This window comes from Kryptolebias marmoratus, linkage group LG5, assembly GCF_001649575.2.
Source record: "Kryptolebias marmoratus isolate JLee-2015 linkage group LG5, ASM164957v2, whole genome shotgun sequence".
Classification (NCBI taxonomy): Eukaryota; Metazoa; Chordata; class Actinopteri; order Cyprinodontiformes; family Rivulidae; genus Kryptolebias; species Kryptolebias marmoratus.
Window position 1 is genome coordinate 11,192,405 of NC_051434.1, and position 24,652 is coordinate 11,217,056.

General features: G+C 41.7%; 2 protein-coding genes across 11 annotated transcripts in view; both read right to left on the reverse strand.

Annotated features, from left to right (window-relative positions):
• The window catches only part of nfyc (nuclear transcription factor Y, gamma), a 20,774-nt gene extending 11,853 nt beyond the window's left edge, over positions 1 to 8,921 (reverse strand). For 2 of the 7 annotated variants that reach the window (XM_017424814.3, XM_017424781.3), the window contains exon 1: positions 8,812 to 8,921. The gene's annotated coding sequence lies outside the window, so the exon portion shown is untranslated. Of the gene's footprint in view, positions 1 to 4,678; positions 5,398 to 5,601; positions 5,743 to 8,811 lie in introns of those variants that run through there. The other 5 variants (XM_025007237.2, XM_037975683.1, XM_017424797.3 and 2 more) reach the window with 4 other exon arrangements.
• Positions 8,922 to 9,685: 764 nt separating this feature from the next.
• Positions 9,686 to 24,613, reverse strand: si:ch211-13c6.2 (uncharacterized protein LOC100000125 homolog). Of its 4 annotated transcripts, none has more exons than XM_017424290.3 (13): positions 24,281 to 24,612; positions 23,658 to 23,726; positions 21,488 to 21,512; positions 15,832 to 15,918; positions 15,612 to 15,751; positions 15,406 to 15,525; positions 15,274 to 15,322; positions 13,537 to 14,467; positions 13,298 to 13,418; positions 13,122 to 13,187; positions 12,900 to 13,001; positions 12,589 to 12,793; positions 9,686 to 10,442 (listed from the first exon to the last, which is right to left on the reverse strand). In XM_017424290.3, the coding sequence occupies exons 1-13, from the start codon at positions 24,338 to 24,340 to the stop codon at positions 10,237 to 10,239; spliced, it is 2,181 nt and encodes a 726-aa protein (XP_017279779.1). In that variant the 5' UTR covers positions 24,341 to 24,612; the 3' UTR covers positions 9,686 to 10,236. The 4 variants fall into 4 exon arrangements, with proteins under 4 accessions (XP_017279779.1, XP_037831596.1, XP_024862787.1 ...); XM_025007016.1 differs by lacking the exon at positions 9,686 to 10,442 and adding an exon at positions 10,450 to 12,318 and having other exon boundaries at positions 24,281 to 24,613; XM_037975668.1 differs by lacking the exon at positions 21,488 to 21,512 and having other exon boundaries at positions 24,570 to 24,589.
• Between the last annotated feature and the right edge of the window lie 39 nt (positions 24,614 to 24,652).

Here is a 24,652-nt window from a genome sequence, read left to right on the forward strand (position 1 = left end):
GGGGGGTGGGGGTGGGGGGTGGTGTATAAATCAATCAGGCTGTTTGTAGCTATGGTATACCAGGCTTAGTGATTGACCTTGACAGTGTCTCCCCTTCCCTCTCTGAAGCTCCAGTGTCCAGTTGCATTTCAAGGTTGATTGAAAACCTGCAGTCTCCAGAACAATCCCAGCATGCCACAGGACACGGGTGACTGATGGGAATTGTAGTTCCTTTGCCCCATCATCTCTGCGATGGATGGACTGACTTGCAAAAGTTCGTCTGCAGCCTCTGAGTGTTTTGCAACACAAAGCCAACGAGGGGAAATTGGTTTTCTAGCTAAATGACATTTTCAACCCTCAATCTTGTGATAATTGTGAACAAGACAACCTTGTGTAGCTGCGTGGGTACTGCACACAAGCTGACACGATAAGGAATGGGCTATTCATTCAACACTACAGGCGACCACCGGGCTGCTAACAATGATAACAACGCTGAGGCTCAGAAGACAGGCCTCACAAGCTTTTTTTTTTAATATATTTTTTGGTCACTTTGCCTAAACTCCTCACTTTTCTTTCAAAACGCTCAAAATGCAGAGCTGTAATTACAACCCACTCACATGCAGCCTCTTCTCCTTCGTTAACCCTTTGACCTTCAGTGTCAATAAACAGCCACACAATAACCACAGCGACTAAAAGGAAGAGGGGGGGGGGGGAGTCAAGTCAGTCTGTGAGAAGAGATGAGAGCAAAGTGTGACGAGAGGCAGGCTGAAGCGTGAGAGAAGGAAAAGAAAAACAACATGTGAGAGAAAAGAGGGGGCTAAGTATCAACATGCCCTTGAGCATTGCTCCTCCAGCTCTTTTAGTTAGCATGGTCTACCTACAGTATATCAATTACCATATATTCAAATGCACTGCATCAATGGAAACTTTGTGTTGGAGTGTTAATGTCTCACACCCAAATGCACGGCACAAACAAAAACAGACCAGAGGTTCAAGCCAGTAGCTACAAAGAGCAAAAACCTCTTATTTTATTTGAAGGAATAAGAACTATTAGCTTCTGTGTTCCAGGTTTCCCATGTCACTAATATATATATATTAAAAGAAAGCTTGCATTACAAGATTAAACAGCTCATCTTTGCTGTTTAGTTCCAAGCTGCTACTGTATCCTTTATTAGCATACAGAATGCTGTGCCTCTCTGCTCTCTCTTCCCTGCAGGGCTTTTGTCCTTCATCGGGTCACAGGGACAGACAAATGACGGTGTTGGGTTTCCCACAAACTCTGCTTGATGTCTGTGTTTTTTGAAAACAAGCATTTGTGCAGTAGCAACTTTGTCCAACGCAGCAACTTGCGCTTCCTCCTTCTGTGATTCTATCTCTCTCCGCCCGTCTCTTCTCCACCGCTTCCCATCTCACGGCTAAGTGTTTCTCTTTTTCACTGTCTTACTTGCTTACACCTGATCGCCCTCTTCCAACCTCTCACAGAAAGTCAATGCCACTCTGCTCGCAGGAGCTGATTCAGCGCTAATGTTGTTCTTCAGGCTGCCCGGTCCTGCAACTCTCGTCTTCCCGCTTCGCCCTAATCTTCCTTCCCCTCTCGGTTTTCTGGAACGTCACATCAAGCGGCACTCAAGTCCAGCTCTGACATCACAACACTTTACACGAGTCTTCAACTCCTGTCCAGCAGACCTGATAGGACAAAGGTTAGGCAGACATTTGTGCACTTCTTTTTATGCATTTTTAAAGTGAAAGAAGAAACATAATTAGAAAAATAAACTTTTTAAGCACAAAACCCAGATAAAATAATTAACTGGCTTTTGTAAAATCAAATGCTCTACAGCTAATTGTCCCTTAGTGACATGACAACTGCTAGAAAAAAAGTGTTGTTAATTATAGCTAAAAATATATCAGAAGAGGCAGTAAGGGACAATTTTTAAGGGCAACTTCAGGCTAAAGAGCATACTTTTCCAAGCTCTGTTTCAGGATTACTTGTACTGTTGAAAAGAAGTTTGTTTCCTCCCATTTTTTTCTGCAAAGTAAGCCTGACAAATAACCCAAGATGAGCTCAAAGTGGACCTGACCCCTATATAAAGAAGCATAGACTATAAAATTGTGTACATTTATTAACAATTTGAAAGAAGTCTTCCTTTTCCACATCTCCCTTTTAGATATATGATGTTATAAATATGCTGACACAGATATATGTTTAACTTCCTTCATATTATGACTCTGAAGTGACCTCCTACACGGTTTGCTCTACTCAATAACTAACAGTCACCAAACATTAGCAATCAAAAAGCAAATATATAGTGCACACATGAACGGAGTACTACCACTTCACTGTAAATTATTAAAGGACTTAAAAGATGATTTTTGTATAATGTGACACCAACTTCTGGAAGATCATTGCTCCACGGTCATGTCTTGAGCAAGAGGTCAAATTTGAACAAGTCGATGTGTGAAACTGTCACCGATGCAGAGTCTGCAAAGTTTTAACTAGCGTCCTAAATGGAAAACCAAATTCAACTTCTACTGGTTACTGGTCAACTGAGACACCACTACCTAATGTTTAATTAAACATTTTTTTATTATAAAAGGAATAAAAAGAGTTTAAAACAAACACAGCTTTAATGCTTCATTTTGAAGCATGACCTTAAATTGAAGTGCGTGTGTGCAAATCGTGAACCCTCGAAGCTCTCACTCCGATGACCCCAATCACATATAGGCCTACCACACAGGAAAACTGGCATGGGTGCAGAATCAGGGTAAATGATCTACTTTTAGCAAAAACAAGAGTTCTCAATCAGAAATAACAGATTAACCACTTTTTTTACAGATGTTAGTGCAATTTTGGAATTTAAAAAAAAAAAAAAGAGAAAAAGAAAAACGCTTGGGGGGTAGGAAGGTTTTAATAATGAGCTACAGTACAACATCACCCTTTTGGCTCTGCTGGATCGAACTAGCTGACCAAACGGCCCCGCAAACTTTGCCCTTGGTTCTGCTTTAAGCCAACTCCAGGAAGTGCTAGTCACTGATCTCCCAAGGTCATTCAACAGAGGAGCGAGAGAAACCAGAGAGGGAGGAGGGAGAAAAGGGAGATGAAAGCGAGAAGGGGAGAGAGAGGGGGGGGGGGGGGGAAAAGGACAGGTTTTCCAACTTTCACTGCAGCAGCTAAGTGACCCCAATGGTTCCGGCTTTGGACTTTCTAAGGAGATTACTAAAAACACTGCATACCATACATATTAGCTACATTCGACATTCCTTTTTTAATTTCACTTCCTCTCATCTTCATCCACATGCCTAGCTCTCATTGCTGACAGAGATAATGCAGGAGAGTCAATCTCACATTCCTATGACCTTCATCCAAACGCTAGGCCCAATCTCTGGTATCAAAGAAGGCAGGGCTAAAGGTACCTGCATATACTACAAGCTGAAACACAGCCAAGCCCCTCCTGCTGCCCACACACCGTCTTTAGTGACACTGTACACATGCAAAAACACTTTGAAGGCAACAACAAAAAAAACAACAAAGGTATGATTATTGTGGTCACCTTAGTGACAAGCTGAAAGCTGACTAGTTGGTGTGCTTCATTTACCCCCCGTGTGTCTAAGGTTCAGAGTAGGGCATCGATGATATTCAAATCTCATGCAGACAGCAGCCAACCCTGGGATTTGGCAGCAAGGGCTTCAACTTAAAAGTTATTTTTAGTCTCCCTCTTTCAATGTCTTACTTTCGCTTTCCCCGACAGGACTTTATTTTGTCAAAGGCACCAGTAGGAAGTTTGAATTACGCAGCATAAGAGGAGAGAAAGAGTCGGAGGCAAGCGAGAGAAGACGCATCCTCCAAAGACTCCCATCAGAAGAGATCAGATCAAACTATTACCCTCCCCTGCCCCTGAAGCTGACAGGCTGACAGTCTGTCCCATCTGGGCGTCTGGCACTGTCGGGGAGGGGGCCTGGGGGGTCCTGAGGTCACTGCAACCAGCTGCACCTCCAACCCTGGGGACCTCTGACACCAACAACGTGACGAAAAAAAAACAAGTTATCATATTCTCCATTTACAGCAACAAATCTCCTTTCATAACAGACTCATTTCTCGGTGCTCTGTGTTACCGTCTGGTGCAGATTTATTAACAAGAAGGTCAGGGTGAAAAGCAGGGTGTCGACTTAGCGGCACCCCAAGGTCCCGTGGTCACAGGCCCCCTGGACATTAACACCAACAAGACGGTGAAGCCTATCAGAGCACAAAGTCAGTTTTTGGCAGCTACGCTCTTCCATCCAGTCAATAACAGAGCACGAAGTACATGTACATGTGTGCGCAGTGGTCCAAAGTCAAAACAAGTTACTTCTACAGGCAATTTATTTTACATTAGTATTTTAATAATAATAAAATAATTACTTTTTTTTTGTAACCAAAGATGATTTGGTCAAACCATAAAAGCTGCAACAAAGTGACAGGTGAAGGGCATGGATGAGGGATACAACAACAATCTACCAAGGAGAAAACTACAGGACAGAAAGGGGAGGGGAGGGGGACTGAGGACAGCTGTAAAGGACAGACACTCTCCCTTCACTGGAGGGTGATGGAGACACATCCTCAAAGTGAGGAACAATTTATTCAGAAACTTAAAGCAACTTCACTTGGCAGACTGCTTCTCTCTGCGTGCGTTTTTTTTTTTTTTTTTTTGGCGGACAGACTTACCCCCTGTGCCCTTCATGGTGCACGGTCTGGCCTGCTGAAGTACAGCAGAGTAGATGGAAACAGATAGCCCTGCTCAAGTCTCCTTGAGAGCAGCGGCGGCGAGCACAGAGGTTGACAGAATACTCTCCCATGCCCCTCCACTTCCTCCAGTCTCCTGATCGTATCAACAGACAAAAGGCACTCTGGCTCCACTGGACAGCTTTAAAAAAAGCTTTAAACCCGGACGGGGAGTAAGGAGCAGGCACCTCTTGTCTCCTACCCCTCCCCCTTTCTTTCACCCAATCTCCTTTCACACATTGCCCCGTCTCCTTCAGCAGTTCCCAAGGTCCTCCTAAACATCGCTACCATTTCTCCTCTTACCAAGTCCCCTCAACTTGCTGACCATCTCTCTTCCTCTGTCTTTGTACTCTTTAATACTTTTTATCCCCCCCTTCCTGACTTTGGCCATTGTCCAAGTGTTTGTCTTTGAGCTGACCCCTGGCTGGTTCCAGAGAAGAAGATGAAAAGAAACAGAAAGGCAACACAGCAGCAGGCAAACAGTACAGCGGCACTCCTGACACAGAGACAAAAATCTCTCGCCTCCTTCCCCTTTAACATTCAAGTATAATCAATCTAGCATGCTACATGATACTCAAACCCCGCCTCAAACCCAACTCCCACCTCATTCTAACAGAGGTAGCCAATGTGAGGACAGGGTGCTGGCAGGCTATTGGACGCCACACACACCCATCAGCTCTGACTCCTCCACTTTCCTCCACCCAACCCCCTCTCACTGACAGCCAACTTCCTGCTCTAAGTTACCTTGAGCTGCAGGATAGGGGTCAGGGAAAAGAAAAGAGGAAGAGAAAGAAGAGATGAGCGTCGGTTAAACAAAAGGAAAAGAGCAAACAAAGTTGTGAAAAAGTGCAAGGGAGTGCGCTCACGGTGGCGTGCCCCGGCATCGTTTGTTCTCAAGTAGTCCTGGGTCTCAGCTGCTGCTGGTCGGATGAGGAAGGCTCCACGGGCTGCTCTCTGACAACTGCTTTCTGCTTATTTACAATGTCAAACTAAATGTCTCCCTCCGCCCCGCCTCCGCTCGGCTGCTACAGGCTGACGGCTCGGTGATGCGGGCAGGCAGGGCTGCCCTCATTGGCTGAAAGAAGTGCCAGAATTGATGCCGCATGTTGCATCCACATGATTTAAAGTACAAAAACCTTACAGCCAGCCTCCCCGTCTCACGCGTGTACACAGTCTCACATGCACATCCACACAAATGCACATTTTGTCCTTGCTCACATTTGCAGGTACGTACTGCAACAATTTAGCCCCTAAGCAGCCCATTTGTTGTAATGACGTGATGATACTATTCTAACAAAGAAACTAATCTGTTTACATACATAAACACTTGGTTTTTGTCTGGAATAGAAATGAGCTAAATAACACTCAAACATATGACACAGGAGCATTTTTTTGCAGCTTGCAACCACCACTATATTACTGAAACTGTCAAATAATAAGATTAATATTAATAATAATCTGAAACGGGAGTGGAATCAGCTGACTGGACACCATTTGTTGAAGGTTGGGGGATGGAAAAAAGGTTGAATCTGATTCTTGTTCTGTTTGTGGTTAAACAAGGCTTGAGAGTTATGGGTAAAAGCCTGTAAACAAAGACTTTGTTGTCTTGACCCCTAAAAACTAAGCTCGTAGCAACTTCCACAATTAAAACGTCATCAAAACCCACATCAGCAATGTCACTTGCTGGTGCATACTTTCTACGCAGAAACCTTTACTTTGGAATACCAATACCAGACACTGCAGCTCGTTTGTACACCTTGCACCACAACCTTGATCAGTTTTTAACAAATCCAACATGAGGCCATTCGAAAACATACAGACCGGACAGTGAAGTGTTAAGAAGCAACTTATTGACCTAAAGCTTAATGCTGCATATGACTGCTAATCTCTACAGTGGTGAACAGAACAAGCTTAAGAGAAAAGGGAAAAAGAGCAAACCTGCCCCATCAATGAAAAACCCAGGGGGGGAGGGGAACCGGAAGGATGGAGAAGGACAGAGAGGAGAGTTGTTAAAGGATGGGAGGGGTAGAACAAGTAAAGGGAGGGTGAGAGAACATGACAGAAACTCAAGAGAAACAAAGCTTAATGTTCCCTTTTTCTAATTTTGCAAGGAACATGGGGACAAGGAGGTACTACAGGCATCGGGTTAATGATTGGAGAGGGGCTGCACAAAGATTAATCTCCATCACGGCTAGCAGGCCAGAGCACTTTTCTGCTAAAGACGACGCTCGCTACCCAAAATGCCTCAGTAATGACACCTGGCAAGGTCACCATAGAAATGAAACCTTCCCATGACCTGTGCAGCCCGTAGCAGGGACGTGTTTGCTCTCAATGTCACTGTTTAGAGATAAACACCCACCAACCAGACGTTAGGTTTCATAAACACACAGCACCCTCAGGGGGGGGCCGCGCTAAGCCATGCATTCACCCACAAACATGTAAACATGCAATCACCTGCACAACTAAATAGACGGCTGAGTGATCCGCACAAAAGTTACTTATATCAAGATAACATCAAGAGTTAAACATTCTGTGGTTTTAAATATAAAGTCACTGCGAGATTAAACACATACAGAATTAATGACCCTGGTTTGGAAAGAAAAACAAACTAAAAAATGAGTGGGGGCGGCAACACTGAATTTCTCAGACAGCTAGATTTATCATAAATGAAAGCAAAAGAAACTAAGATTTAAGTCTTAATATCTGAAGAAACATATGGTGGTCATACAGAAAATAAATTTAAGAACAAAAGATAAAACATGCACAAAATCAAACGTACAAAACAAAACCCACAACAACAACCCAACATTAATACTCAAAAAAAGCTGCAACTTTTAAGAAAAACAACAAAATAAACATCACATTTCAGGGACAATTAACTTTATTGTTTAAAAACAAAGCCTTATAAAAAAAATAGCTTTTTGTTTTACTTTATTTGTTGTTGATTTTCTGAAATGTGTGTATTTTTCTGTATGGCTGTCGGGTTTTATGAGGTTTTGAGAAATTCATGTCACCATCTGAATGAGCTAGATGTGGAAAAGACATTTTGTTTATCTGAAAGCACTTTTTTCTAACCAGGTACACCAAGTACTGATCCTTCAGCAATGATTTTTAATGTTCTGAAACGAAATCAAACATTTTTATTAAATGAATAACTATGAAAATGTACTACAAGACTCGGAAAAAAATGTTACTTACAAAAACACGACTAAGTTTGTACACAGAGCAACTTCATCCCTCTGCTTCAGACTATCAGTGTTTTACTTTAATTAGATTGCTTTAATAAGTTAAGCAGATCTGTTTAATCAAAGCAGCTATCAAGGCGTGTAAACCAAAAGCAATGATAGTTATTGCGCTAGCACACAAAACCAGCAAGTATTTCTCCCATACAATGCGGTCAGACTTTAAAAAGACGCATTTAAAGTCCATTAGTAGTTGTTAACTCGCCGCTAAAGACAAAGAACTGCAGCCGTACACAAATGAAGCACTACAGCCTAATGTTAGGCTGGTCACCGCTGACTGTGACATTGTGAAGTTTATGTTAGCATGTCACAGGTGTACAATGGTGACTGTTGTACAGCTCAGCCGACTATCCACGGAGTGTGTGATATTTAATTACTAATTGCCGAGTCCTGCCATCATATGAAAGTTTGCAAAGCTAGGAAGAAACAGCCTAACCAATAAAGACAACGTTCGGATCTGTCCTTCAGACCAATCAAACCTCGGACTAGATTCCACCAATCAAGGTTTTTAAGGCTAAGTTCGTTCTGCAGCTGACGCCATTCGGGATCCGGCAGAAATAGCCGCTGCGTTCCGCCGTCGCTCTAACCGAGAACCAAAATGGCGGACGCTCAGCCCCAGTTTCCCGACCGCCCGGGATCCTTCCAGCGGGCCACCAATAAGCGCCTCAGAGAGCGGGGAGGGAAATGGCGCCTATGTTCATCTTCCAAAACAATCGTCGATTGGTCAAGAACAGCAAATGAAAAGAAGCCGAGTAATTGCCCCCACTTCCACCCACCGCAGACAACTTTTACACGAACATTGTACGCGTAGAATATTTTTAGTTTTTTACTCACTTTCTTTTTCGGGTTGGAACTGAAGTCCGGCTCAACGTATTATTTATTTTATTTAGCAACCAAAGGGAACAAGATGGCTGCTTAACTCGAACCGGAAAGAGATTAACGCAATGACGTATTACAAGTTACGTTTTTCCAGAGGACCGGCTTCAGGACTTCAGTTTTAAAAATTGATTTGCAAACTCAAGTATGTTATTTAAAACAAATATTATGCTCAACAAGCCGGAAAAAGCTATTATCTACGTCTTAGTTCGCTCATTTTTATTTACAGTAAAAAAAAAAATAATCGCATAAATTCACAAACAAATAACGTACAAGCAAGATTTATCATCTCATTATTCATATATAAGCTAAAATAAAATTTATAAATACAAAACCTTTTCTAAAAAAAATTGTTTTATAAGGTTTGGCACCCTCTAAACTAAGATGCAGCTTTGTTATTATATAAAATAATGCATGTTTCTATCAATGTTGACACTTTTCCTAGTGGTGCATAAGATTATTAAGAAAACTAAACAAAAAGTAAAAATAAAGGAAGCAATATACCATCTATATAGAATCTACATTTACCCCTCATCTGCATTAAAGCATCCAGTAAAATCTAAAATATTTCACTTTCTCATTTCCGTTTGGTTTTAAGATATTAACTGAAAGTGGTTATGATTGCTACCAGGAAAACACCTACTAATCCACAAAATAAGGAAAGTTTTTTTTTTCTTTTGGTAATTATTTATAAATTGTACAATAAGACTCATATACAGGAATCTTTTGAAGCAACCTGATATGATTTTTTTCAAAGAAAAGGTTAAAATCTCTCTAAAAATATAAAAATATGCACTGTGGTAATGAAAAAAAGTTTCATTGCAAATAGGAATATATTGGTAATTTGTTTATGGCAAATATATCCACACCTTCAAACATCAAAAACACAATTTTAATGTTCCCTTAGTTACCTTTAGACATTTACATAGTCTGAAACTTTGTTCAAATTCTAAAACCCAAACTATAAAACCATTTTATAAAGTTATCTTCAACACATGGGCTCAAAAAAGTACAGATTGAATTTAGATTTATTTCCCAAGTTCTCCTCCACGGAGTACATATGTCTTTGTATCAAGATGGCTGCAGTAAAAAGGTAAATACAGAAGATACATGCAAGTAAATTAAATATTAAACTGCAACAGTAAACACTCACTAAGAATGATTTCTAACGTCTAACTTGGGTAAGACAAATTCGAACTCCAACAATCAAATGCTTTAATTATTGTTAACATGAACACCCAGACTTGAGCATTTCAGAAAATACACAACTGCCTAAAGCAAATCACCAAAAACAAACAGAAAACAAATTAAAAAAATCTTTTGATATCAAATTATACCATCAAAGACATCCATTTCTATTCTACAGAATTATCTTGGGAATGATTATTTTCTTGCCACGAGTTCCAGGAGAGCGCAGGTGATCTTGTCCAGGTTGTTGGAGTAGCGAGAGTCCCTGTTCGTCCTGCTGTCCTGGTCCATTTGGAGCGGAGGAGCGGAGGAGTGAGGCTCAAAGAACTCCCCGTCAGCAGGCTGGTAGTCGTGAGGACGCATGGATTCCTGAAACCTTTCAGGGTAATACGGCGGTTCATCTAAACAAAACGAGATGACTGTTGGTAACCAAAATAGTTTTAGGAAAAAGTTAAAATGCTCTCAGATTTATAAACAGAACAAAGATGCACATATCACAGTAAGCTCTCTATCTCAGTCCATTTTAGATGAGAATCTCAGGAAAAAGACTTATTTTAAAGGTTTTTTTGAGGTCAGCGTGACCTTTAGTGTTGCCTTAAAGAGAGAGAGTCGTCGGTGAGTCAGCTTGATCAGAACAGCTCTCCTGATCCCTGAATCTACACGCCGCACAGATGTGGTCATCAGGACGATTTATGAATATATTCAATGGATGAGAGCAGTGCTGTCTAATAAGGACTGAATCTGTGTGAATTAAAGACACTTTAGAACATAAAACAAGGTTAAATGGCCCCTGCATGCTGAATGGAAAGGCGAGCCTGTAATCGGGAGGTCACAGGTTTGAATCCCCAGACTGGCACAGAATTTAGGTGGGGAAGATGAGGCCTTGGTCCTCATTAGTTCCCTTAACCTCCCAGCTGCTCCCCGGGCGCCTTAGATGGTAGCCCTCGGCTCCGTGTGCGATGGGTAAAATGCAGAGCAGAGAGCGAAGTTCCCCACCGGGGGATTAAAAGAGTATAATAAAATACTTCAGGTGCTGAACGTTTACCATTTATAGTTTTTTTCCCTTTGAAAAGATTAGAACGCAAAAATTCCAATAATGTTCTCCATTTTACAGCAGAGTCCACCTTTCCATCTGGGTGTGAGTCTCCGTTATTGTTGTGTTTAGGCTCATCTCTGATCACACTGAGGTCTATTAAGGTTGCTTTAGAAATTTCTGTAGGATCAAGCTCGCACAGGCAGATGTGCAGATTCGTTTCATTTGGACACAAATTACGTCGTGGAATGAAATGTGATTTCCTTCGGAACATGAGGGCATCGTTGGGCTGACATCGTCTTCATTTCTGGGTGCAGACAGAGATTTTAGGAGCTGCTGAGCATGTCGGTGATCACTACAGCGTCCCCGCTGTCGGAAGATCACAAACCCAGGGATTTCCACAGTCGGAAAGCCTTGCCAACTTCTGATCCCCTTCTCTGTTTTCTGACTTCAAAACACTGGCAGAAGTGGTGCATAATCTCCACTGTGGCAGCAGAGCTTTCAAAACAAAAATTCAAACCCATCACGAGAAGTCGGCCATCCAAGGCAAAGATGCTAAATCTAAAAACAATCACTTCTGCAGCGGTTTCTCTTGATGCGTTTGATAAGACAAGTCAGCAGCTAATATAAGTTCGCCCAGATAAGAAGAAAGGTTTGAGTTCAGCTTAGGCTACAGCAGGTCAGCCCCGTTTGTTTCACATACTTCCCGTAAATGGGCTGTTCGTGTTTCATTTCCATTTCTGCAGTTCGGTGAAATTTCACTGCTCATTTATGCCGGTTTAAGCATTTTATCTGTTGTCATTTTTAAACCTTGCTTACTGCAAGCAAAAAACAAAAACTGAGACCGAATGCGTAAGTAATGTGTGGAAAATCTAAGTCCATCCTTACTGCTTACATAAGAACTGAGACAGCAAGTAGCAGCCAAGAGCTTCTGATTAAATACACTTGATTAACTAATCAACAATAAACAGTGTTGTTTGGACATGTTTTTTTTTATTTAAAACAATGTTGCACTTGTCTGAAAGTGTCTAATGAAAGTCATCTGGTTACTGAACAGGAGGGGGAGCCCTTACAAGTCGAAGAGTAGTCCTGATTTCTCCGATCAACAAACAGCTCACTGCTCCAAGTGATGTCGAGGACAGGATCAGGATGCTTATTTATGCTTCTCAGACGAAGTATTCAGAGTATTGGTGTCAAAGCAGCTTAAGATGCTATTAGGTTGCTCCAACGGCATTTTAACAAATCTAAAAAACAGGTTTTCATAAGGAAAAAGATTAAAAGGATACAAGCTGTGAGCAGAAAACGAAGAGGAAATAACGGTCTGATCTTTCCTCAAACTATTAGTTGAAACGCTTAGTCTTCATTTTGATTTAAATAACATTTGTCTACTTTGACACTTGTGCTGGACAAGAGCACTCGTGTCATCCATGGTGTTAAATCTTACTGAGCTAGTAATGTGTTTTTATTGACGTGCCTAAAATGTAATAAAAACCATCTATAAGGACGAATCATACCTTCAAAACGGCCTCTGCTTGAGTGTCTGCCGTCCATGTTAACAGGGTGGTTGTACTCCTGCTGACGCTCCTCGGGTATATAATCCCGCTGCTCCCAGCCTCTCCTGTGACTGAAGCTGGGGTCCTCCGGTCGTCTGTGGTCGGAATCGTCTCTCTGGGAGTCGCCGTAATTTGTTGAGACTCCTGCTCGACTTTGGCTGTCGTACTGCAACGACATAAACACGAGCTTTGGTCATTCGTTTGGCTGCTTTAAGTTAGAAGATTAGGTTAGTTTTTATTTTTAACCTAAATACTGTGTGTGTGTAACATACCACTGCTTTCTCCAGCTTTTTGTTTTTGAATTCTTCCAAAACACTGGAGAGTTTGCTCTTCAGGAAATTAGCCTCTTCTGCATTCTCAATTTCAACATTTTTCTGAAAAAGATTTGTTTATTTTTTTTAAAACACATAAAACTCTGTTAGTAAATAAGTGCAAGACGAGCATAATATACAGCGATTGCTATGAATGTTGCGAATTCTTATTTCCAGCCTCACCAGCATGTCAAACACACCACCTGACTCGGAGCTTCCTCTGCTGTAGCCTTCATTAAAATGTGGATTCTAAAAGAAACAAAAAAAGAAAATAGGAAGTCATCACTAAATCAGTGAAACTGCTCATTTAAAACTAAGGAATAGTTCAGAGTATAAAACTGAAAGATGTATAATTGTACCTGTAGTCCTGTGTAATGATCTGAATATTGTGTTACGAGGGCTTCAGGCCTCAGAGGTCCACCACCTGCTCTGGAGTCCCTGCCAGTTTGCGTATAAGGAGCTCCATATTCATCCATGAATCTTAAGGAGAAACCAAATAACGTTAGGAGTCGGCCACAAAAAACAGAAACGTAAACACTATTAAATGCATCGGCCAGGCAGTTTTCTGAGAGACAAGCCCTCCAGTCTTCACACTCACGTCTCTTTCGCCATTTTCACTTCCTCTGGAGAGGCATCGGAGAAGCGGCTTCTTCGTTTACTTCTCCTCTCATCGTTTTCACTACCTTTCAGGAAACGCCTGAACGGCTCCGGGATGTCAGACGCGGCGCTGGAAATGTCCACATGCCTCTGACCCGAAGAGGGTCTTGCTCTGTTAGGCCCAGAATTGTCAAATGCTTTCTCTTGGTACAGATGTCTTGCTTCGTGATGGTAATCTTTGATTAACATCTGCTCGTGCGATCGATCACCGTCCAGAGGTGAGGATAAGCTCCGCCTCTTGGCCTCTGGTTCACCCAACCCTTGCCTTCTTGCTCCTGCCATGTTGTCGTGTGTAACCGGTCCGCCTTCCATGAAGCACCGTTGTTTATCGCCTTCAGGGTACATCATCTGCGAGGAGGGCTGATACCCATGAGAGCGAACTTGGCCACGCCGAACTTCCTCAGAGTAGAACTCCTCGAGAGCATCTCTCTCAGGATAGGGTCTTTTATACGGAGGAGCTCCTGCTGGGTAATAATTTGCGTCCTGACCTTGGCCATGAGGCATCTGCTCTCCATAACCATACCTGGGAGCATCATGTGGCCCGGGCATCCCACCGCTTTGTGACTGCTCAGGAAATTCGTTTTCAAACGGATCGTAAAGATCGGGGTTCTTGTAATCCTTCCGGTAATCAAAACCTTCTCTGTAGTCCGACCTTCCCGGCTTCTCGTCAAAGCGGCCATGCCTCATCATGTCTCCCATTTCAAACCATTTTTTCTTGGGAGGTTCATCTGGATAGAACCCAGGATTTTCCTGATAACCTGAAAAATTCTTTCTTTCTTTGTAATCTTTGAATTCAGGTAAGAGTGGTGGCACATCTTGGTGGGCTTTTTGTGGGATGTTCTGGTCTCTTTTTTGCCTCTGGTTTGGAGGAACTATGGAGGAAAAATATATATTAAAGACAGTCTTGAGCAAAAGTCTTAGGCCACACCTAATTTCTTTATATTTTGATTCAGAGGACTCAGTCTTTGTCATTTAAAACTGTCTTGATTAAAAGTTGTTCAAGTTTTTCTAAAGACCTTTCAAAGTTGATCATCCATTGCAATAAAACATTCAGCTATTAACTCTTGGGGATGGTTTTGTTGGTGCTAAAACACCATTTTCTGTTTGTCAAATGTTGATATCTTTGTTTTTTTTAATACATTTAATTAAAGAAATAGGAATAAAGTGTGTAAGATATGGGCTGCTGCTAAAGTGCTTAAAGATCCCAGTTAAAATTGGTTCTTTGCAAAGTTGTTTATCATGAGTTGACAGCGCAGGTTTATTTTTATACTTAAATGATTCACAAGTCTGAGTTAAGTGTCTTAACAACTAAACAATCAAACATTTCTTTGAAAGATGCTCAAGATGCTGGACTTCAAATGAGTGAAAATTCTGCCAAAGTTTAGGAAAAACTCTGAAAAACTGTCAGGAAGTCTGAACAAATTCAAGATAATGTAACTTGAATCAACCACATTGCATCTTGTTAATCACAACTGAACTAATCTGATAAATATGAGCTACAACTAAAGAGTACATGCAGCACCTATCATCCCAAAAATCTCTGTCAAACTGACCTTTTTGACAATTTACCATGCAGACACATATTTGCTTTTTTGTGTTTCAACATAGTATTTTTGTGTAATTATACCATTATGTTTACTATTTCAAAATTACTTTTATATTTGTCAAAACAACATACCTCTTGAGATGTTTAATTTGCCCTCAACTCCTCTTTTTCTTAAGAGCAGCTGAAACACAAACAAGAAAATAACTAAATCATTGTGATAAAATATAAACATTTAATAATATTCAACAGGTCTCATAACCTCACCTTCGGAGTTCCTCGTCCGTCTTGTCTCTCGATTATCTCGGCTTTGGCTCGAATGCTTTTCCCTACCTGGGTTTTTACTGTTTGACTATCCCAGGTGACCAAGTCTGGCCGTTCCACTTCCTACAAAAACACAAATGCTTTATAGCCTCGGTATAAATCGAAACTGAAAGTCAAAAACAAGACTGAGGACATTCACAATGCTTTACCACATATCTCTGGCGATGTTTTCGTCCAATCACGTGGCAGATCATTTCCACAATGACTGCAGCCTGATTACATAACCTGCAATTGTACTTGGGGCCTAGTTGGGGGTCAAAAGCTGGCACTTCTTCTACAAAATTTAAACCTGAAAACAAAAAAGGAAAAAAAGATGATTAAATCGTATGGAATGCAATGACTGTCAAAGGTCTGAACAAAAGGATTCACCAATGATGGGCTCATCAAGATTCAGGTATTCCAGATACTCCAAAATGTCCTTAAACTTGGGTACGACGTGCTGTCGAACAGCCTTCCCTGGAAAAAGCAAATGGTATTAGAGAGCGAAATGGCACAAAGGAGGGTGGTGGACTTTAACTATATCTAGGTTTTGTTTATTTTTTCCAAAGTCACAGCAAGAAATGGACTGCATGTATTGGGGTATTTGTTTAGAGTGTTTAATTTGTCAATTCCCACAATATTTGTTTTTAAAAAGGAAAGTAACGTCTGGGGTGTTTAGTATAATGACATTTTTATTCAGCAATTTGAATATTTTTTTAAGATTCAGGTTAAGTTATGTGTAAAGTTTGACCATTTCAGAAGCCATTTCTTCAGTATTCGCAAAGATTAAAAAAAAAAAAGATCACAACAAAGATCACAAATGTCACTTCTGTTTTGAACCCATCTCTGAACAGACAGACGGATAAAACGTACAGCTTGTTTGCCGCACAGCTTTTGGGTTTTATTATTTTTGCAAGCTAGTGATCTATAATCAGCTCTGTTTATAGGGGGCAGCCTTTGAGTGAAGTCTCTTGTGTTGTTCAATCTAAAATCTGGATGATGTCATTCCATAAAGAAAAAAAACAAAACAGAAAAAAAACGTGTGCAATAGTTTTGTTCAGATAAATTGCCTCAATATTTTGAGTGATTACTGATGGTTTAAAGCAGAGGTTCCTAACCTTGATCCTCGAGGAACAATATCCTGAATGTTTAAGTTGTTTTTCTTTGCTTTAACACACCTGATTTGAATGAGTGAGTGATTAACAGACTTCTGCAGACATCGAAGACCTGCTGAAAAGCAGGGAAACGATGAAAACATGCAGGATAGTGCTCCTCAAAGACCAAGGTTGGTAACCACTGGTTTAAAGAATAGGGGACCAGAGGATTTTTGGGGAAGTCTAGCAAACGGATAGTTGTTCTGAATTAAAGCAGTTCCTCACTGCTTTTAGCTCTCAGACACAGTGGCTGTGTCCATCCATCCATCCATCCTTTATCTACCACTTGTTCCGGAGTCAGGTTGCAGGGGCCCAGACATCTGTTTCCCAGCCACCTTTTCCAGCTCTTCCTGGAGAATTCCAAGGTGTTCCCAAGCCAGGTGAGAGATTTAGGCTACGTTCACACTGCAAGCAAATGCGACATTCTGATGTTTTTGCCCCTATGCAACACATGTTGGATTTTTTATGGCAATGTGAATGTGACAAATCAGATTTTTTTCTCTCCGACCCAGGTCTTTCCAGTATGTGGTACTGAATCGGATATATCAGATGTTTTCCAAAGCAACCACAGTGTGAACGTTCTTGTCACATTTTATCCAACTTTTACGTCGGATGAAAAGACTGAGGGCCCTTACGTCCCACCACTCTTGGCTCCGACTCTGCATCCACACTTGCCTCTGCTCAGAGGTAGCAGCCACACCTCCAAAGAGGTCATCATTAACATCTGTGCTCTTTTTCTTCTCAGTCTTCTTTTATCTTTTACCATTTGGATGTACAGTTGGCCCCGATTGGACAGAAACTTCAAGATCAATACATACATGCTGACACTCGCAGCGTCCATATTTACTTCCCTAAACATAACACATGGAGTGTGACATATCTTCTTCTGCACGTATAGGTCATTGGAGTCTGATGAAGGTCGCATTTAAAGTGTAATGTGAAAGACCACGCATAAATAAATCAAATTTGGGCAAAAAATTGTAAATGAGCATTAAGAGCTGCAGTGTGAATGTAGCCATAGTCTCTCCAGCATGTCCTGGGTCTTCCTGGGGGTCTCCTCCTGGGTGAACGTGCCCAGAACGCCTCTCTAGGAAGATGTCCAGGTGGCATCCTTACCAGATGCTCAAACCACTTCAACTGGCTCCTCTTGATATAGAGGAGCCGCAGGTCTACTTAGTCTCTCCCGGATAACAAAACTTCTCACTCTACCTCGAAGGGAGAGCCCAGCTACCCTGCAGAGAAAACCAATTTTTGACTGCCTGTATCTGCAAACCCGATCTTCTGCTCACTACCCAGAGTTTATGACGATAGCTGAGGGTAGGGCTATAGATTGACCAGTAAACCAGTTTCACCTCCCAGCTCAGCTTCCTCGTCACCACAGTGGATCGGTACAGAATATGCAATATTGTGGAAGTTGCACTGATTCGCCACTCATGAATAAGACCCCAAGATACTCCTCCACTTGAGGCAGTACCACACTCTCACCTGGAGAGAGTAGTCCACCTTTTTCCAACAGAGGACCATGGTCTCAGATTCAGAGGTGCTGATCCTCATCCCAGCTGTTTTACCCTCAGCTGCAAACTGCTTTAGTGAGAGCTGGAGATCATGGCAAAATAAGGATGCCCACATCATCTGCATATAGACACAGACCCCTGCACCCGCTGACTACACAGAGAAATTCTGCCCATAAAAGTTATGAACAGAATCTGTGACTATGGGCAGCCATGGTAGACTCCATTTCTCACGCTGAAGAGGTCTGCCTCACTGCCAGCAATGCAGACCAGACTCTTGCATAGTTTGTAAAGAGACCGAATGGCCCTTAGTAACAGACCCCTAATCCCGTAATCACGGAGCACTACACACAGGGTACCCTGGGGGACTTGATTGAATGCTTTCTACAAGTCCACAAAACACATGTAGACTGGTTGGGAAAACTCCCATGCCCCCTTGGGGGCCCTAGCAAGGGTAAAGAGCTGTTCCAGTGTTCCATAGCCGGGACGGAACACGCATTGTTCCTCCTGCATCTGAGGTTCAACTACAGACCGGACTCTCTTCTCCAGCACCCCTGAATAGACCTTACCAGGGAGGCTGAGTACTGTGATTCCCCTGAACACGCTCCCTGGTCCCCCTCCTTGAAAAGGGGAACCACCACCCCAGTCTGCCAATCCAGTGGCACTACCCATGATGTCCACACAATGTTGCAAAGGCCTGTCAACCAACAAAGCCCAGCAACTTTCAGAGCATTAAGAAACTCTGGGGGGATCGCGTTCATCCCTGAGCCCTGTGGAGCTTTTTATCTATCTCTCCGACCTCAGCCCTGGTTATGGATGGACCCACCTGAGAGTCCTCAGACTGAGGTTCCCCCATGAAAGACATGCTGGCGGGACTGAGGAGGTCTTCAAAGTATTCCGGTGGCTGTGTTAATCTTTTAAAAACAGTATGCATGTGCTGCTCCACCACAGCAGTGTCCTTGCTGTGGTTTGAAACATCTCTAAAGTGACAATGTTTTCTTCCTTCACGACTCCATTCATCACCAGGAACATTTCAGGAATGAAACATTTTATCTGACTCTTCAAGCTGGATTGACAAATTACAGAATAGTTTGTCATTTCATAAATATAAAAATATATAATGAAACTAAATTGGGTTTCAATATTCTCCTTCAGATCTCCTTCCAGGGTCCAAAGGTCCAGTCACATCTCCTGAAAGCCAGGCAGCAGGGGGACCCCACTAATTTCAACAACCGGTGCAGTTCACATGCACAATTTCCACGGCAGCAATTCACACAGTTCCTAGGAGCCGCCCTAAAACACTCCAGGTAAAAACAGAGGGTGAAGTAGCTGAGCTCCCAGCATTTCCTCTCCACTTCCATCCCTGTTCCGTGGCTTAGCTCGAATGAATCCAGGACACTGGTGTTGCTCAGCATGTTTCTGCTTCTGTCCAGATGGAAAGACAAAGACGCCAGCCTGTTCAGCTGGACGACTAAGCCAGAGACATTGCTAAGAAGAAAGGTATACGTTTAACAAGAGTACCACTAATGGTACATAATATGTCCTTCAGTAAATTGTCAGAGTAGTCAAAATCCAAAACAGGAATTCCCCTCAAACAACAGTCCTGAATATAGGTGTCGATTGAGTATATACACGATTGTGGAAGGGTGAAAGGTCAATGTCACTGATAATGATGTCATCCATGGTGTAAACCAACAAACAGTTCAATTAGAGAACATGAAAGTGCAGCTATTAGCTGCAATGTGAAGAACTTACCTCTTGATGACTAACCAGCTTATTCATACCATTTTGTGATCAAAGTAGCAGACGTCACGAGTACCACTCAGGATTTCTTTCCTAAACATTTGTGGAGTTACACCATGGACAACTTACTGTGTACTCTCTTATGGATTGACAGATAGGCACAATCTAGGGAACAAAGGGTTTGACATTTCGATGTTACTTGGATGTCACGCTGGAGCATAGACAAGGTTTTAACAAAGGGGTCACCTGTGACCTTGAAATCAATAAGGATCATCCTTGACGCATGAGGTGTCCAGTTGCGCAGTTTGTCATTTCTATGTTAAAGGGTTATCAGCTTAGAGCTTGGACAAGAAATTGTCCACAGACGGACGGCGCCATGGTATAATACATCCTGTCTCAGAATGGGCATTCGAAAACAAACCCACCTCTGATCTCATGCTGTCTGTAAATAATCCATTTTGTCACAAAATGGACGGACAGCTGCAGGGACAAGTGATGGTATAGTTGTTCTGTGTGGGTTAGTCCAACCCATGCCCGATTTACAGTTTTGCTGCCCAAGTTGTGGCTCCCAGCACATTACATTTTGTGCGTCCTCATTCTGCCATCTGGCTGCCCTTCCCAGGAGTGTATATACAATACAGTAGCTCCTCTTACACAACAGGATGACTCCAGTCCTCCACACACGGCAGAAGGCTTCTCCCAAACTCTAACAAAACTCCTGGTTGTATTATAGTGCACACAGACAAAAATATACACTAGAATTTGAAAAAGTGGCAGCTGTGTGTACTCACAAAGCTACTGCTAATCATCTTCATGCTCATTCCTTTCTGGTGTTGTCCTTAACAAGAACAATTTGTTGTATTATGCAATTTTTTACATGGTAAAATTTTGCCATTCATGGTGATAGCAAGCAGTTCGGATAATTTCTCCTTTATTTTTTTAAGCAATATCTGCAGAAAGCAGCTATTTTTAAATGCCTGAAAAACCACTGGAATCAGAAATGTTGCTTTAAGAGTCCTGATCAATTCTTGGCTGGAGCTGGTACTTACATGTGTTGCATATAGTTCATATTTAGGCTGTTGATATTTAGACTGCATTTTAGGAGCCACAAAATGGTATTTTTTGAAAACGGGTTCCAGAGGGTAGAAAAAATAAATCTTGAACCACCACTGTTGCATCTTTGTGTAGGCAGCCATAAACGCAACCTTCAGAAAAGAATGTCGTACCTCTAATAAAACCTACGACACGGGAGCGTCCTCATCTTGTTGTGCTTACATTTTTCACCCAGCATGCAAGCTTTATGGGCATGCTTCATGCTTTGTTTCCTGTTTTGAATGTTAGTATGTTTTTGTGGCATTGTTGGAGCGCAATACACAGACCTGGCATTTTTACTTCAACGTTTCGGAACGTTTTCAGTGTTTCCACGTGGATGAAACACTGTCTTGTTTACAGGGATGTTTTTAGAAACAACAAAATAAAAGGTTGTTTTGCAAAAACTCTGATTAAGTGTGGACAACAATGTTAGGCCATGTGGGTCTAAAATAATGTCCTGTAAAACCGGGAACCAGAACAAAATATTCACCATTGTCTCACAAGTAGAGCAATTTTAGGATTTACTTAAAGATGAAATTTACTTACCCTCAGCTACAAGGAAATTCTCTCTCTGCCAGGAATGAAAGCAGAGCATTAGAAATCATGATTATTAGTGCCAAATAAACAGGATGCATGTAGTTCAACTCCACTACAAAAAAAGAAATACTCAAATACAATGGTTAAAAAAAATAAATAAATCACGTCAGGTGTAACACAGGTACTTCATCTCACCATGTATTATTGAGCCACGTTATACTCACCTGACCCAAACTAGTTTCTTGTGGAAAGCACAGAAGCAGATCTTTAATTTGTACTCACTTCTGTTCACACGCAGGAGATCAGTCTTAAGCTGAACCTAACCTAACAGGTGTACTCACAGGGTCGTGGGGCACACTGATGACACAGTTTATGTAAACCATGGCAGGCTGTCACATACTCACAAATACTTTAAGCAGAACACCTGCATTTATAGCCCTGTTCATACAAAGATCAAGATGCAAAAATTGCATCCTTATGTGGTTGTTGACACCTTTGCTCTTTCATACTGACCAGAGATGATGTCGCACCGAGTCAGGCTGTGCTTTCATTTGGTTTGCAGGCAATGCAGAATCAAAAGGGAAAATCTCTAGAGTGGCACCGTGTTCCTCACTGTTGCTTGGCACAACTAATGTGAACCAAAACAAACCCGAGATTGGCAAAGGAATGCATCCTCCTGGAAGAAATGACTTCTTCAGACTCGACTGGAGAAAAATCCAACACATGTGGTGGTCCATGAAAGTGAAGGAAACATAGGCCAGCCTTACCTAAAATGTCAATCTTCTTGTTTGAGAAAAACTTACTGTAAGGTTCATTGAAAGAGAAAACTACTCAAGAAGTGACTAAGACAGCCGTTCCCTTGGTGGACTGTGGTGCTCAGGCAGGATCTGAACACGAATCATTTGTTTATAAAAAGCATGGCTGAGGAAATGGAAAAACACTAGCCCACTTGGGCTTGAGGCGGCATGGGGGGTTGAAGTCAACCCGCCACTGTTACGCCTCTAAGCCACCAAGTGAGGTAGTGACAGAGCCGAGATGACCAGCATGCATAGAGGTAAGCAAGCATTGGGGCCCAAGGTTGTGATGTAGTGACGACAGACCGTCTCTGACCAGCTGGTTGCAGGATTTAGAATGGGAGATGTCCGACACACATTTATGTGTCCATGTCTATGCCACTGAGTTATACTCCATGCCTCGTATGGTTCTGCAGCGCTGGCTTCATTTATTTAAGTGTACATCTTCATGGCAGGCTTCATTGGTTATCTAAGAACGACCAGAGCTGGCCTAAAGAGGGGCTTGTGTTTGCAGCTATATTGTATCGCTGTTTTGTAAAAAGGGCTTTGGATGCAGTCCTTTGTGAAAAACGAGTTTCGGTCTTGACACCGTTGTGACTGAGAACTGAATTCTTGAGGTAATGCAGAGCTCCATCTTACCAGTGCTCCAGGTGGACACCTGTAGCCAAACCGAAGTGTTTTGAAGTAATTGGTGTCCTATAAAAGGAACAAGTGGTGGCTGTCAGCCCGGTGACAACAATCGATACAGGTCTAACATGAATTAGACCAGAAATGGAGAGTTTTTCTTCTTTGAAAGACAGACAAATTACAGCACTGAAGGATTTCCTCGATGAATATGTTTTCCCACTCTTCCAGTTCTTTATGATGGCTCTCTTTTACAAATCGTCTCACGTGAACTGAAATTTACCTGGTTTATGTAGTCAAATGTTTTGTAAAAGCACCTTTGCTTTTTCGAACAGCACTTGAACGCCAATGATTTTATGTATCTAACCGACTGACAAGTGAGGTCAATAATAATCATATGATGGTGACTGAAAGGATAAACAACAAAAAAAATTGACAGAATAAGCAGAATATATTAGCATGTTGTATGTGTGAAATAAAACAGTAGTGGCCCTAAAGCTGCCACAGTTTGCACTCCTAGATATAAAATTTCATCTTGATTACCAGATGTTTTCTAACACTTAGTAATTAAAATAAAACATAACAAATAGGTGCTTCTTGTTTCCTACGTTTACTTTTAAGTCAGACTTGTGGAGACTTTAAAAGAGCACTTGTCAGTAACTAAATCTAGTAATTAATTAACAATTACTGCTAGTTGTTGCCATTTAATGCAACTGTCAGAGACGGCAAGATTTTCCACGTTAGTAAATCGTGCGATGTACCTTTATATGTCCCGGTGTGGTCAGGTGTATCTTGTACAGGGAGTTACCTCTTAGGGATTTGTCACAAACCTTGGTTAAAAGAGACAACAAATCATAATGAATAAAGACTTCAATAATGCAATATACAACAGGGAAAAAATACTTTTCTTCCTTCACGCCCTCAGCAATTCAGGGATTTGTGAGGTTCTTTTACATCCATAATATAGTTTCTGCTTAGAAGAAACAATACTTTCATACATGTTTAGATGTTTGTTTTACTACATTCTGACTACAATACAAATCAGTGAGCATTCATTGCTTTGTATCCTTTGAGCAATTAAAGACTTAACTTTTAACATATTCACTTTAATGCCAAGTGATGACCTGTGGAAAAATTCATATCTTAAAAAAATAGGTTTCCACACTCCGGTCCATGTATCAGTAATAATAATAATAAATGAATCCAATGCAAATCAACAGCACTTTAAACCACATCGTATTTTGTTTTTACAAAATTGGTTCGTTTAAGGTCTGTTCCTCCCTAGAAGAGGCTAAGCTAGGTTAGCTAACCATGCTGCTTTCGTTGTCCTGAACCTCATTCAAGACTTTAATATGTCCGCCTTAACTAATGTTGCCCATCTTACCGTGCACTCAATAAATTCGTCCTCCTCTTCGTATGGTGTTTCCAGATTGTCTGAAATCATTTTTGCGCCAACCTTTCCCTCAAATCTAACAGCTAATCTAGCGGAGCTAATAGCTAGCAATAGCAGGAGAACGAAACGACGGTCAGCTTATTTGACGCAGTCCGTGTAAAACGGCGGTTAAACGGCGAGTGTTGCAACGTTTTATCACAAATGCTGAAGGACTAGCATGAGAGGGTATAAATGCATAAAGAATAAAAGTGCAAGCTACATGTTTTCGCAATTAACGTACTTCAATGGAACGCGTTGGTGAAAAACACACCACTTCCTGTGTGTTCGAGCTGTCCTCCTACAGAGCTCACGTGGGCGGAGTTG